The 15409-nt window shown below is 45.3% G+C and overlaps 1 protein-coding gene across 1 annotated transcript in view; it reads left to right on the forward strand.

The window, feature by feature from the left end:
• Prkca (protein kinase C alpha) overlaps positions 1 to 15409 on the forward strand; it is a 392576-nt gene that overhangs the window by 131036 nt on the left and 246131 nt on the right. The window contains exon 3 of the mRNA XM_076869171.2: positions 15238 to 15320. Coding sequence (XP_076725286.1) covers positions 15238 to 15320 — 83 coding nt within the window. The remainder of the gene's footprint in view (positions 1 to 15237; positions 15321 to 15409) is intronic.

Raw genomic sequence — 15409 nt, forward strand, 5'->3', positions numbered from 1 at the left:
TGTTACTTTGCTTGTTCCTGCACACTGTGGGGACCTCAGGGCCTTGTCCAGCCTGGCTCAGGTGAATACTGGGCTTCCCGTTTCTCTCAGTTGGGGCTTCCTCACACCAGGACTCCGTCACCGTCCCTGTAGCAGCCAGCCTTCAGGAGGGGAGCACCTGGAGCCTGGATGCTCAGTAGCCCCACAGTTGTTCAGACCCACATGTTGTGACAGACTTAGAGCATAGTCGCAGACATAGCCCCACTCAATGCCATCGCAGTTCCTATTCCATGGGACGCACCCCGTGCCCACCAGCCAGCGTCACGGGAAAAGCCTGAGCCCTGGGGCCAGCCCAGCAGGATCCAAACTCGGCCTTCCCAAGTGTTAACTGTAGGATTCAGCAGTTTACTCTGTGTCACCATTTCTTTGTCCTGAATAAAGTAATTCATGAAGAGTATTAACGCTGTCAGTGTTATGGAGATCATTATTCTTACGATCCATCCTTATTTTCTCATGTGACTGATCAAGTTCAAGTGACTCAAGGCCGTGTCTAGAACCTTCTGTAGCAATATGCCCAGATTGGGGTGGGGAATAATGGCAATGGTGCTATTGACATGGCCAGAGACCTCCAGTGACATTGTCTCTGTTTCTGTGTGTGTGAGCTTTAAAAATTGATGGGAACCCGACTGCTGACGATGGCCCCCTTGCCGGGTGCCCAGGGAATAATGTCCACATCGCTTTGCTCGGAAAGGGAGTGTCGGTCTAGATGGAAAGCTGCTGCTGTTATTGCAAACTGGGAGAGTGCACTAGTGAGCCACACTCGAGAAATAGCCAAGAGCAGCAGTGTGCTGGGGCCAAAGTAGAATGTGCCTCATGAATTAGGTGAAAAAAGACCCATGTTGAAGCTTCTAGATCCACATTTTACCATCAGATTTAAAATGTGCTGAAGATTTCGTTACAGCCCTGAAAGTAAGAATATCTATCTCTCTCTCTCTCTCTTTATCCTAAAGAGTCTTTTGGTGTGTTTCACTGAACCAGAAGCCCATGTCCTCAACCTGGAGGAATATGCGTCATAGGAGCCCTGTTCCTGAGCAGGACCACTGCAGTCGTCCCTGGGGTTGAACTTGGTTGTCTCAGGATTTCAGAGTGGACCCTGGAAGTCTGTGTCCCGGGTGCAGGAGGCCCCGTGCGCTACGGAGTGCCCTCCTGGTCTCCAATCCAGCTTCTGCTGAACAACCCCCCTGATGTCCACTTCGGCCTCCCTCCTTCCTTTTCAGACAGACCTTACCTCATGCCCTCTTGCAGGGAGCTGAAACCTGATACCCTGAAACTTCTACCCTTTGTTCCTGAAGGGTTTCCATTCTTGGGAACAAGCTGTAAAAGCATCTTCCTGCCTGCATGTACCAGACCTCCAAGCATTTGGCCGACAGCTAAATTACAGACTCAGTCTTCCCTTTCACGTGGGTCCTCCACTCCCCAGTCTCATCCTCCACTTTGGAAACCTAAAGCAAAGAGGCTGTAACTGCGAGAGTGAGCTGCTCGCTCTGGAACCCTGCATGATGTGGCAGGAAGAGTTGAGACTTGCTGAGTGGAGCTCTCACCTCCTCCTTTCTTGAGACTGTACATCTGTTGATGCAGCCTCTTCTCTTAGCTCTTTTGGCAGCCAGACCGTATTGTTACTTGTGTAATTAAAATACCTTCATCTTTTCATTTGTGCTATTGTTGATCATCTCCTTCTGTAATTTTGAATCCAGGTGTTAGAATTATTTCTAGTACTCAATGTTGTTTTGAAAGTGATTGACTTGATCCGGCTCCGGATTTTCTTTTGGTTTCAAATTTGTTTGTCCGGGGAAATGTGCTCTATCTTTCTCAGTTCCCCTTTTCTATTTGAGAAATCTGCCCTGGGTGGGTTTGTGCGGGTCTGGAAGACTAAGCCTGTTAGCTTCATCTCGTATCTAAAGGGATAAATTTTTACCCTGGGTACTTGTCAGCTGAAGGATCCTTCCCAGACTCGATGATTACACGTTGTAGGTATTGACTGATGTCCACGGGGATTGAGTGCCACCACACATAATTGAGTAATTTGAAAGATTTGGATTGCGGGGCGTGTGCAGCTCAGAGGCAGAGCACTTCCTAGCGTGTGTGAGGCCCTGGATTTAGTTCTCAGCATTGCAAAAGAATCAGAAAGAATTGGAATATTATCGGTGAGAATGTGAAGGGAGAAAGAAAGTTGGGGAAACTCCCTCCCCAGTTGAGGTGGGTCTTGTCCAATCTGTCCTAGTTTCTACCACCCCTGGACTAGAAGGAGCCGTGGTTCTGATGGCCTTTCCTGGCCGCCGACTCTATGAGGATTTCGTGACCACACTTGAGTGCATCAGGGAGTGGGTGGCAGGCCCAAGCTCTGCAGGCATGTCCCTCTGCAGAGGGGAATGTGGCTCTCTGCACCAGGGTACCTCTCACCAAGGTCCCAGCCAGGCTGGGCTTCCTGCCATGTCTGTTTGGAGAGTACCTGGGGTTGGAGGGAGCGTGGGGTGGGTGGCAAGGGAGAGGCCAGCTACGGCCGCTTGGTCTGGAGAGCTGGCTGAAAGCATCCCCGCCCAGCCTTTGGGTGGAGATGGGAGGTCTTAGCTCAGCCTCTCCCCCCATCCCCAGCCTCCAGCCTAGAGAGGACTCCACTGGGATTCCTTGTGCGTTTTCCCTTTTTATAAGAAACAAAGAGAAAGAGCCACCCCTGGTTGGCCCGCATAGCTGCGGTGCCGGCCTCACTCCTGGTTGGTGATGTCCTGGTCAGTTGGAATGCCTGTCCTTTTCTTTCTTCTTGGCACAGTACAGGGGATTGAGGATTGAGTTACAACCCGGGCTCTGTTTTTAACTTTCAAAAAGAACAACTTTGAGATGAAGTCACATAAAATGCAATGCATCCTTTTGAAGTGGGGGAATTTGGTGGTTTCTAGTATTTTCCAGATTGCACAACCATCAGTATGGTCCATCTTAAAACGTTTCCATCTCCCCACCCTGGGCAGAAGCCTGCAACCGTCAGCCACTCCCGAGCTCTGACTTCGCCACGTGTCTCCAGAACGCCTTTCTTGGTGGACTTGGTGGACTGGAGTTCTCAGTGGTCCCTCTGTCATGAGTCGAGTAACTTTCAATGTCGTTTTTGTTTATTGCTTCTAGAGTCAAGTTTAACTTTTTGGACGTCATACTGTGATAGATACAAACTAATCTCTAAGCATGGCATGATTGGGGTGAAACCCCTAAGAGTTCAGGCAGACGACAGTGAGATGTCATCCCCGTCTGTATTTTCTCTTAGGTGCTGGGCTTGTCTCCGGCAATTGTCCTCCAGGGTTTCTGGGTTGTGGTTTTCTAATTTCTGGGTAGACCCTCTGGCTAAGCACCCAATATGAGTCCTCGAATTATATGAAATAAATACCCAATAAACCAACATTATACCAAAAAGAATTTAATTCTAAGTATGTGCTGCATTCATGGCTTTGGTTCTGGCAATGTTTCCTGGAACAATTTAGGATCTGTGTTGCTGTCATAATACCGCAAATGTCATCTATGAAGTTAGATTTTTTGTTAAATAATACATGAGTGGTTGAAAAAAATATAGATAGATAGATAGATGAACAAAACGAAATAAAAGTAAAATTCACTCTTTCCGAGCACCATCCTAGAGACAGTTCCTTGAATACTTTGGGTGATTTAAAGGTTCATTCTCACGAAGAAATAACTTGTACATAGTTTAAAAAATCAGAAAATAGTTTGGAAGCATTTGGAAGCATTGCTCACAAGCGTAGATTGAAAAATCATTTTGGTTTTCAAATTCTGGATAACCAGGCGTAATATTTATTTTAAAGTCCACGTTGCCATATACTTTCTGCTGTGCAGTTTGGAAATGCAATGTGTTCGTCTCTGAAGAGCAGCTTCTCTGCTGCTCTCTGGGCCTTGATGTCCTCATTTGTGTGAAAACTTCCTTTCCCCAGATGCTCCCCGTGGCCAGCCACCCGAGGGCTTTGGAACCCCTTGGTCACCTTCGCATTTCCTTTTGGAAGCTCCCAGCCTCCTGGCTTGGTAATCATGTGGTGTTCCACAACCCTGAGGCTTTATTAGTTCCCAGCGTTCTTGATAAAAGAGAGGTAATCAGTGTATTATGACTTCTTTTTGAATCGTTCCACAAGATAAGCCGAGGAGCGTGCTACATGGGTAAAAAAAAATTTGCATCATAATGCAAACAGACTTTCTCACAAAAGCTGAATGTAATCATGACAAAATGAAAGCACTCTATTTATGGAAAGTCCCTGCATGTATTTATCTCTAAGAATTAAAAATTACCACTGGGTTATGGTGGCCTCTGATTCCAGGAGGAACACGGGACCACGTTCCCTTCCTGACTGCAGCCCATCATCCTTCCTCCAGTGCAGAGACGGCTCCCACCCATCCCCACAGAGGCTGCTGTGGAAGCCCATCCAGAGCATTAAACAGGAAAACTTCCCAGCCCACCCCCAGGAGCCTGTCATTACGTGGCTGAAACAGAGCCTTGGAGGGCTGGTCCCTGAAAGGGGAGTGCTCACTAGAGCATTTGGAGCAGCCCCTTGATTTCCTTCTGGGAGCCAAGGTCAACAGTGACCCTTTCTCCTGGCCGAGCTTGTGCTCCTGTTCAGCAGTGCTCCGTTTTCCTCGGACCTCCTACCCGTCTCCACTGTGTGCATGAGGTGGCTCAGGCCTCTTTCCATAGCTTTGCATGGCTATTCCTGCCCAACTCTGAAAGGGGGCTGTTCCACCTTGGGGGGCTTCACTCAGCCTCAGCACTGGTGTCTTTTCTGCCTCAAGTCTTTCTTGGCCTCGGGCAGGGATGAGGTGCTCAGACCCTCATCCTGGGGGATGACCCGCCCACACTCACTGCATGACCCCAGAGGGATCCCGCAGTGACTGTTTCCCCAGCTCTGCTCGAAGCTCTGAGGACCCTGAGCCTTACTGGCCTTTGTACTCACCAGGGTCTGGTACCATTTCTGGGCTGTAGTTATTGCTCAATAGAGAGTACACTGAATGCTTCCTGTCCACGGCCTGTTTCCTCCCTACCCAGCGTCCTGCCCACCCCTGTATAAGACAGTGACTCTCCAGTCCCTGATCTGCAGACATGCCTTGGTCCACTTGTGCCCGACTTCTCAGGAGCGTGAGGCTGGCACTGGCTTTGCCCATCAGACTTTAGGCCCATCTCTGTTCTGCCCTCCCCCAGCCCTGCCTCTGCTCGGTGGCCGATGCCCTGAGTCCTGGGAGGAATTTCATTCTCCTCCTACCATCCTTCTTGAAATCATTTTCACGATTCCCACCATCTCTGCAAAGTGGGTGTCTGAAGGGACTGTGCTTGTGAGTCCTTGAGTCCCTGGTGCCTGCCTGCCTTCCTGGCATTTGGCTAGGGACTTCTTGGATATTTGTAGAAAAAGTAGTCAAAAGTGGCCACATATACAACTTTATTTTGAAACGGACCAGTCATAACTTATGAAGTTATACTCCATTTGTGTATAATATGTCAAAATGCATTCTACTATCAATAAAAAAATAAGAAAATATTAATAGTACCATTAATAATAATGTTAATATTAAAACATATAATGATTACATATAATAAAGTAATATAACATAGTTATAATACTAATATATAAAATAAATGTAATTATAATATGATGCTAATTATAATATTAATAACATAATGCTATTTTATTATTATTAATGATGATAAAATAACCACTATTTAGTTATCACTTACTACAAGCCAGAGACTGTATTTACCTAATTACAAACATTTTCTCATTTTATCTTCACCACTATACAATGAGATAACTCAAGTTCAAAGGGAGTAAGAAACTTGCTCAATGCACATAATATATATCAGCTTAGAATTCAATCCCAAGTCAGATTCCAAAGTCCTTACATCTAACTTACATCTAAGCCAGAAGACTGTTCCAGAATGATGTTAAGATTTCATGTGGCCCATTGAGTATTTTCCTCTGACATTTACAATGCTGGAAAAGATCTAACTTTGATATTATATAAAATATTCTATTCTTCCCTACACTACTGTATTATGATGCTGTCATTTAGTAATTTATTTAGTCTTTCTGAAACTTTATACACACATACATATCTTTATTCTTAAGGAAAAAACCCAGTGAAAAAGTAATCAGGCCTTATATTTTTGCATGTCTGTAATCTCAGCGACTTAGGAGACTGAGGTAGGAGGATTTCAAGTTCAAAGACAGCCTCAGTAACTTAGCGAGGCCCTAAGCAGTAACCTAATGAGACCCTGTTTCAAAATAAAAATATAAAGAAGTTTCTCAGTGCTTAAACAACCCTAAGTTCAATCTCTAGTACCAAAAGAAAAAAAAAGTTACAAATACCAGAAAGGTAGACATACATGGTCTTGTCCTTGACCTTGAGACCAAGTGGTCTGTTTACTAAACAAATATGAGCTAAGGATCCCCCCCACCCCCCCCCCACACACACACAATTTTTTTTTTTGTTGTTCCCTAGTACTGGGGAGTGAACCCAGGGACACTGTACCACTGGGCCATATCCGGTCCTTTTCTTCCTTTTTCTCCGTTTCTTTCTTTCTTAGCAGGCTCTTGTTACATTGCTGAGGCTGGCCTGGAACTTGTGATCCTCCTGCCTGAGCCTCCTCAGTCAGCTGGGATTATGGCCCTGCCTGGATGTCAGCTCCCTGTGAGACTTTGTGGCAGCAAAATGTTATTTAAGCATAAAACGGTAGCCTGGGTCCAAATGAGAAGAGTAGAGGCAGGGCTGAGCGGCGGTCTCCCTGCTCACTCCTCACCCTCCCCGTTCCCCTCTAAGGCCTCCGGGGAACACAGTTCCAAAACCATCATCGTGGATTCTTCCTGAACCATCCTCTGCTTCTTTTACTCACAGACTCTCAGGGACGTTGACTACCTTTTAGATTTGTAATATCCTTCATGAAAGTGAATGCCACAAGTCACTTCACTGGGCTATCCGTCCCCTGAAGATTCTAAGTGTCAATTTGCTGGGTGGTTGCAAACTTGTGTGGGAGCCACGTTCTTATCTCACCACTGAAGACCACAGGAGCACTCAGTGAGCACCATGCACCACATGGACATGGCCATCGATGGTGGTGATTGCAGACACCAGCTGGCAGATTTAGCAGAAACAGCCCCAAACCAGTGATCTTTCAGCCCCTGGGCCACATTTCTGCATCCTAGTGAGAACAAGCCTGCCTCTGGGTGCTCATGCTCTTAGCCAGGTGGAATTGAGTTGAAGGCTGGAGGCTTTATCCAGTCCATCAGAGTCTGGTCATCATTCGTATGAGGTGAGAATTGAAGTGGGATCCTGCCAGAGTTCAAGAGCCGCCATTTCTTTTGCCTGGCATTTTGGGGAAGACCTGGGTTGCTCTTGGACTTAAAGGGGCGTGCCTTTTGCCGAAGAGAGTGCCGTGCCTTATGTCCACGCTGCAGGCAGAACTGTGCTTACATGGAGTCCTTACATGTGAGCAAAAGAAATAAGTACTGTTCCACTGGACTGTGGGAATTTTCAACTGAAAGGGGAAGAGAAAAGGCAAAACAGAGAGGCCCAGAGCCCAGTTCAACTTCCTTAACTTTTTATCCTTTCTTACAAGTCCCCTTTTAATTCCAGCCACCGCCCCCCCCCCAAAAAAAAAAGTCTTAAAAGTATTGCAGAAAGCCAGGTATGGTGAGCTTGATACACCCTTGGGTCGAACGTGTTGCAGTCTTTAGGATCAAAATGCGGAAACCTGACAAATACCCTGGCTCGTGGATGTTCAGATGTGCAGCTCAGGTTGCAAAATTAAAAACGGAAACTAAGAGCAAAGTTGGGTGATTCAGATGATTCTGAAATCAACACAAAAACACCGCTGGATCTGAGCTTTATAAAGTGAACCTTGGATTTCCCTTCAAACGCGTCTGCGTGATTAGTCATATATTTATCTTTAAAGGCTCCCCCAGCCCCATAAAATAGGTTACCCTGGGGACTGCAGATACTGAAATAACTGGGATTTTATAAATTCATAGTTGATATTAGGTGTGTCAGTTTTGAGTTGAAGAACACAGGAATAAGTTGAAATCAGTGAAGGAAGACACTGGTGTCTAACCGTGGACATTTGTGTCCCCTGGCAGGCTCATCTTTTCTCCGTGGCTCTGGAGGAGCCTTCTTTCTGGGGAGGGCCTGGCTGGTCTTGACTGCTCCAGGTCCCCGCTCTCCCCTGACTCTCCCCCAGCTCCTACACTGCCGCCTCCTTCCACCGTCAGCCACAGAATGGGAACACCTGCTCCTTGGATTTCTGCTTCACCAGGCACACGCCCCTCAAAGCGTGGTCTGTAGCGCCCCGCTGTCCTCTGGCCCCTGGCCTTGAAGTGCCGGTGCCTGCCTGACGTGCTCGCTGGGTGACCCCGAACACATTTACACTCAACTTGCCCAAACCCAAAACTGCTGCTTCAGTGACGGCACAGGAGGAGTTTCTGCTGCCCCTGTGGTACCAGGTTCCCAGGCCCAAGGGGATTCCCTGTGGTCTCCTCTGTGTCACAGCCCAGTTCTCCCGTTAGCACTTAGAATTCTGTCTCCTACAAATACAGAAAAGCCAACTCCAAGGAGCAATAAAAGCACATGTGACCCAGTCTTGTGGGTTCAGGTGTATTAAATTTCATGGCCTATACGAAGGGATAGGTGTAGGTGAAGAAAATGACCCTTCTAAAGGGTACTTCATGGTCCACGTGACGGAGAGCCAACTCCAAGGTCCGGTTTCTTTTTCTCTCTCTCCTGCGGCTCCTGTGCTCTCAGTTTCGTCCTGAGGTTTCCCTTTGGGGTGCAAGATGATAACACCATGAGCCCTGGTGCTCTGTCCAGTGACTTAGGGGCACCCTCCCGTCCCCTTCCCCCCAAGGCCCACGTTCCATCTCTTAGTTCTTCAAAATAGATCTCAGACCCCACCAGCAGGAAAAGGAGGTTCCGACATACTTGGTGAAATTAGAGATGATTCTCCTAGAGAGAGAAGGGGGAAGGGGAGCTCCTGGTCAGGCCCGGGAATCCAGGGAGTTTTGAAAGAATGTATTGGGCGGCGTCGGTACGCGTGCTAGGAGTCAGAGCCAGTGTGCCGTCTGAAGAATGGCGTGCCTTATGCTGTGTGACAAGGCACATTTATTTGATTTGTTTTCACACAACTTTAACATGTATCCCAGGAGAAGACTGTTTTCATTGTTATAAATCCGAAACCAATAATTTTCTTTTAACATGCAAATATAATATAAGCTCAATTTTTTATTACTTTCCCTGCAAAGCTGAAAGCGGTTGACTTGCCTTAGAGATTTTCACTTCATTGTATTTTGATGTGACGTTACCTTTCATTAATCCCTTCCAGCTAAGCAAAATTTAATTAAAATCATCTCACATGATGGCAGCCATTTATGTATTTAAGGAAGGAGGAGGGGAAAGAAAGGACTCAGGGAAGCTCAGCTACCAGCCTTCTGTTCTAAACGAAGTCACACTGTTAAATTTAGTGGGTTCTTCCTTGAATTCAGAATTGGTTACTCATGGCTGTTTTCCCATAGATGTTGGAGCATGGGGAATGTTTAGGCCTATATTTCATTTTACATGTCTATAACATGGATTTGAAATGATTTGAACTTAGTGTGGAAGGAAAAGAAATTTATTTATTTTAAGGTGAAATGGAAAACTGTTCATAACATTACGTATTTTTCTTCCCCTCCATGAACATGGCAATCTCTGTGTAGGTGGGGTGATCCCCCTGTGCATACAGTATTAGGTGACAAAGTATCTCAATAATTTAGTAAGAGGGCCACACCTGGGGTCTAAGGAGCCTCATTCCCATCATCACCCCCAACCTTTACAGTTTGAGGTGCTCCGGGAGGCTGCGGGGTGGGGTACTAAAAGGTCACCTAAGCCTTTGGCTCTGAGCTCCAAGCTTTCCTCAAATCCCTGTCTATTCTGGCACTAATTTCACTTGGAATTTTGTAGAATGGAGGCCAATACTTTATCTTGGTTCTCTTTCTTGAGTTTCAACTAAAACTCGGCTATGAACATGAATAATGATAAAAATTCACACCAGCAGGACCACAAAGCTGTCTGCAACTCCCTGTGCCTCTTGTTTATGATTTCAAGAATATTGTTCTTGTTTGATTAAGTACCTAAATATTTTTTATTGTGGTAAAACATGTTGCATGAAATTTAACCACTGAAACAATTTTAAATCAACAATTTGGTAGCATTAAGCACATTTAGTGTTGCGCAGTCACCTTTACTATCCATTTCCAGAAGTTTTATTTTTTAATCATTTCAAATAGAAACTGAACCCACTGATCACCAACTCCTAATTCCTTTCCTGGCCCCATCCCTGGCAACTCCTGTTCTACTCTATGAACTTGTTGTAGCTGCCACACACGAGTGGGATCATACACATTTGTCCTTTCTTCTCTAGATTCTTTCTCTTACCATATATTCAGGTTCATCCTTTTCTTGCACATGTCAGGGTTTTGCTCCTTGAATGTACATAACACCTTCCGTTTGTCCATTCATTTGTTAACGGACACTTGAGTTGTTCCCACCTCTTACCTATTGAGAATGATGCTTCTATGAACCTTGGTGTACAAATAACTGTTTAAGTACTGGCTTTCAGTTCTTTTCACTTTGGAAATGGAATTGCTGGATCATATGAGAATCACATGTTTAATTTTTTAGCAAACCTCCAGACTATTCAAGAAGCTGTACCATTTCACATTCCCACCAGCCATGGATGTGGGTTCCAATTTCTCTGCATCCTTGCCAACAGTTTTCATTTCACCTTTTCTTTTCTTCCTCTTTTTTAAAGAAAACAATAGCCATCCTAGTGGGTATATAGTGGTGACTGATTACTGTTAGCTGAACTTTCCCCTTGGGTTAGAACCCTTGCTGTACTTACTGATTTGTGGGTGATTGGTGCTGGCAGGTGACACTTCTGAGGGGGAGTTGGCATTGACTGGCAGCAAGTGCTCTGCTACAGCCCCTTCCTTATCCGTAGCATCAGTTCACCGTATTTTTTTTTTTAATTTGGTCAAACCTTTATGCATGGATGGGGTATGGAAAGGCTTCTAGACATGGGTTTTCTCAGGATCTCTCTAGGAGACATTGTCTAGGATCAAAAGCCCTCAGGCAGTCACCTGCAGGATGATGGTGGCTTTTGACCCAGTGGAGCATTCTCAACTCCACAGTCAGGGTGTGTTAAGGAATGTACTTGGCGGAGCCTGTGGTCTCTGTCACTCTTTGTCCCACTGCGCTGTTCTCTCCGCATTCTGTGCTTTATCCAGTCATCCATGTCCGTGAGGCAGTGTAAGCGTGTCATGCAGAGGATTAGAGGAAAGTGATTTTGTGCTTAGCAGTTAATGGCGTGAAGGTTTACTTGTGTCTTTATGATACAGGTTGGATTCCTGTTTTCCATCCTCTCATTTGGCTTCACAGATGCAGGTGACCCATAGTCTTTAAAATAAGGCTCCAACTCAGTCTTTCTGGGCAGCCTGTGGCTTCTTAAGCACAGATTTGTTCAAGGACCAAGAGTTTGGTCCCCTGAAAAACCATGATGCAGAAGGAATCTGCCTTGATTTGCGTCTCCACTTCCTCCCAGCTCAGGGGCTACCAGTTTGTCTTCCTGGCTGTCCAGGTCAGGCAGGTATTATTGAAGGTGTACCATGAGACAGGTACCATCTTATTTCCCCTTCTCCCCAATTCCTCTTACTCCACATAACATGGTAAGATTTTTTTTTTTTTTTTTTTAGTTGTAGCTGGACACAATACCTTTATTCTATGTATTTATTTTTATGTGGTGCTGAGGATCAAACCCAGGGCCTTGCACATGCTAGGTGAGTGCTCTACTACTGAGCCACAACCCCATCCCCTCCTTTAGATTTTAAAATATGAAAGATAATAACTCCCAATTTTTTAGCCAGGGAAAGACCTATACTGGCCATCTCCAGGCAAGTCCAGTGAATTCTTATTTTATTGTCCCAATCTATTCCTCTTCTTTCAATGTCACTAGCAAGACTTTTCAAATGTCTTGTTTGATTATATTGTCTTTTAGCATGTGAATTACCCAGTTTAGTTTGCAACTTGAAACCAGAGGTCAAGACCAGCCATTTTGGAATCTCTGGTCACGGCTGGGTGTTCTGGGGCAGACCTTCCCAGATAAATGTTGTATCCAGCCAGAGTCAGCCCAACTACAAGGTCCTCTTCTCCGTCTTTTCCATGGGGGAGGGGGGTGGGGTTAAAAGTAAGGTACAACCGAGCTTTCTCTCCTGGGTCATCCAGGTTGGGCAGATTCTATTTCCTTGTCCTTTGGAAGTCATCTTTCATGAATCTTGAATTTTCGAACAGGCCTATAGGGTCTTTGTCCTCAGATAACCCCTATCTGTGAGTGTGACTCTTTGGAAACACAAGACCCTTCTCCCTCCTGTCTGCCTCCTGTTGGTCGAATCTGTTCATTGAAACTGGAAGCTTCTGTGCATAGAAGAGAAGGAGGGAGCCCCTAAGGCAGGCTGCAAGGATGTAATTTGGGGGTGGGTGGGTTTTTTGCTTCCCTGTAAGTTGTACTGGGCAGTGATGGCCTGGTTCTTCTCAGGAAAAAATTTGAAATGAGACACATTTTATTAGGTATGCAATAGCAATACTTCCAGGTGGAGCTGTGTCACTGCGTTGATGTGTAGATGCAGATAGAAATGACAGATGCAGAAGACAAGACGTCTTTCCAAAGGGGTTTGACAAATATGGGTTTTCTGAACACTGTTCATTCGAATGTGGAGAGGACTTAAAAAAAAAAATAAAAAGGATAGAAGACCTGGGTGTTTAAACAATTAAGTGGAAGTCGGAAGGCTGATTTTCCTCTCCAAACACCGTCTCCAGAATAAACCATGATCAGGAATAATGCTGCTCTAACCTCTTCTGTTCATAATTGATCTTTCTGATTCCAGTGAACGAGAAGTGATTCTGTGCCTGGGGGCTCTGATCAGATCAGATTAATTTGCACCTTCGAAGCCCTGCTTTATTATCTATCCTTGGAGGATTTTGCAATCAAGATGCTTTTAGCAGAACACAGTGGAAAGGACACTCCTCTGAGGACTCCCAGGAGCTCAGTGCTGCCCTTTGATTGGCTCAGCACTGCCCAGACAGCCAGGGGGGCCCTTTCTTCTTCTTCTTTCCAACCTCCTCCAGCCTCTGGCTGTGCACAAGGGTGGGCAGGTGTAATGGGCGTGGTAGATGGTGTGTAGCAGATCAAGATAACCCCTCTCCTGGGCAGTTCCACCTCTAAAAGGGTGCTCCTATATGAGATCTTTTCATTCATTAAGTTTTCTGTGGACGGCTCCCACCCAACAATCACCCCTGATTCTTCTTCCCTTATAGGGAATCCCCATCTCTTCATCCTCTGGGTTTGTAGAGGGATGTGCGTCTGTGTGTACATATGTATGTGTATGCTCACATGAAATAGGATGTTTAGTGCAGCGTATCCTATGGTTAATCAGCAAGTCCTAGGATTCTTCTGAAATTTCTCTGGCATCTGTTACTTCCGTATCTTGGCATCCTGAATAGTGTTGGACAACTACTTCCATACCTCTGCTATGCAAAAGCCTTGTAACTGGGTCTTATGGCCACACATCTGTACAATTAAATTCTTCCTGTTGCTACCATTTGCATATCTTAGATATTGCTTTTGTCTGTGTTATTCTCAGTGTAAAACCTCTCAGTGACTTCCAAGGCTCATCAAAAATATTCTGAATTTCTTTCTGACCACTCATGGTCCTCTCAGTACTTGATCTCCTGTTGGGATTTCAGCACTCAGAAAACCTGCTGTCCTTTCCTACCCACTGAAATGGCTCACCCTCTTTGATCTCCTTCATGTACTCACATATCTGCAGGGAGTTGCATTATCATTGGTGAGAGAAGAAAATAGCACACCAACTGAGAATTAGAGGAGTTCTGGCTTTCTTTGTGCAGTGTCTTAGTTGCATTCTGTTGCTATAACAGAATACTTGAGACTGGTCATTTATAAAGAACAGAAGTTTATTTTCTTCCTCCTCAGGAGGCTAGGAAGTCCAAGATCAGGTGCTAAAATTCGGCGAGGGTGTTCTTGCTGCCTCCTCCAGGTGGAGGGCACAACCTAGACGATGGAAGCAGCAAAGGGGAGTCAACTTGCTTTTTTGAAATGGCATTAGTCCTACTCATGAGGGCCAAACCCTCACAGCCCAACCACCTCTCTAAGGTCCCACCTCCCAACCCCACTCCAGTCCAACCAAATTTCATTGTGAGTTTTGGAAGAAACAAACATTCAAACCACAGCTTGCGACTTCCCCAACACTCTGAGAGTATATTGTTAGAACCTTTTTATTATTCAATGACGACCAACAGTCATGGAGGCTGCCCTTTGAAGCTAGACTTCAGGCTTTGAAGGACCAGATATTGCTCATATTCCCCCACATTATATCATCCCTGAAAACCTCTAGGGGATTGCTTACTAAGTTCTCTAACAGATTATTTTATTGGTACATCTCCAGGAGTAGGTATCAAAACCATGTGGAGCCTGGAAAGTACTTGCTATGTAATAGATTTTGCTAGATCTGTCAGGACTCCCTCAACTCATGTCAGCACAGGCAAACAGAAGTTGTTCAGTGCACCCCAACTTCTCCCATTTCAGAGGGCTGTTTTCTGGAGATTGGGTTGTGCCTTGCTGAGTCCCTTAAGTTTAGAATTCACTGAGGATGTCTTGCAAACCACACTAAGGGATGCTCAGGAGTTATTTATAATCAGTTATTCTTTTTTTATATTTGCATTATTTTCACCCACAGGGTATAATGTTTACATACATGTGTCTGCTCATGTATGTGCACAGACGAATGTGAGTGCATGTATATATTGGTAGGAGACGTTGCAAGGTCCTTTAAGTTTTGATTCTGGTTTGTACCTTGGAAAACTGTCTTGTAGTCTCTAGGTCCCCTCTCCCTCAACTTTAGGGGGTGGTATCCATGGCATAGGTCTCCTGTCAGCTCTGGCATTTTGTGACTGTGTCCTCAGTGAGTCCAATCAATACAAAATGTTGCTTATGAAGGTGAGGTGCCTTCTGATGGCTGTTTATAAGATTTTCTTTACATTGAAATGAAAACAACTTCTAACAGTACGTAGCTGTGTTTGGAGAACAAAGCCCATATATTAATTTTCGTTTTCTTTTCTCTCTCTCAGTTTGCTGTTTTGTGGTACACAAGAGGTGCCATGAGTTTGTTACTTTTTCATGCCCGGGTGCAGACAAGGGACCCGACACTGATGTAAGTAGCCTGCAAACCATTATTTGATGTTAATGTGAATTTCTGGGCTTTATTTTCTTTTTTAATGACTGTACAGCTGTTGTTTTGTC

The sequence above is a fragment of the Callospermophilus lateralis genome, chromosome 11 (assembly GCF_048772815.1).
Source record: "Callospermophilus lateralis isolate mCalLat2 chromosome 11, mCalLat2.hap1, whole genome shotgun sequence".
NCBI classification, from domain to species: domain Eukaryota; kingdom Metazoa; phylum Chordata; class Mammalia; order Rodentia; family Sciuridae; genus Callospermophilus; species Callospermophilus lateralis.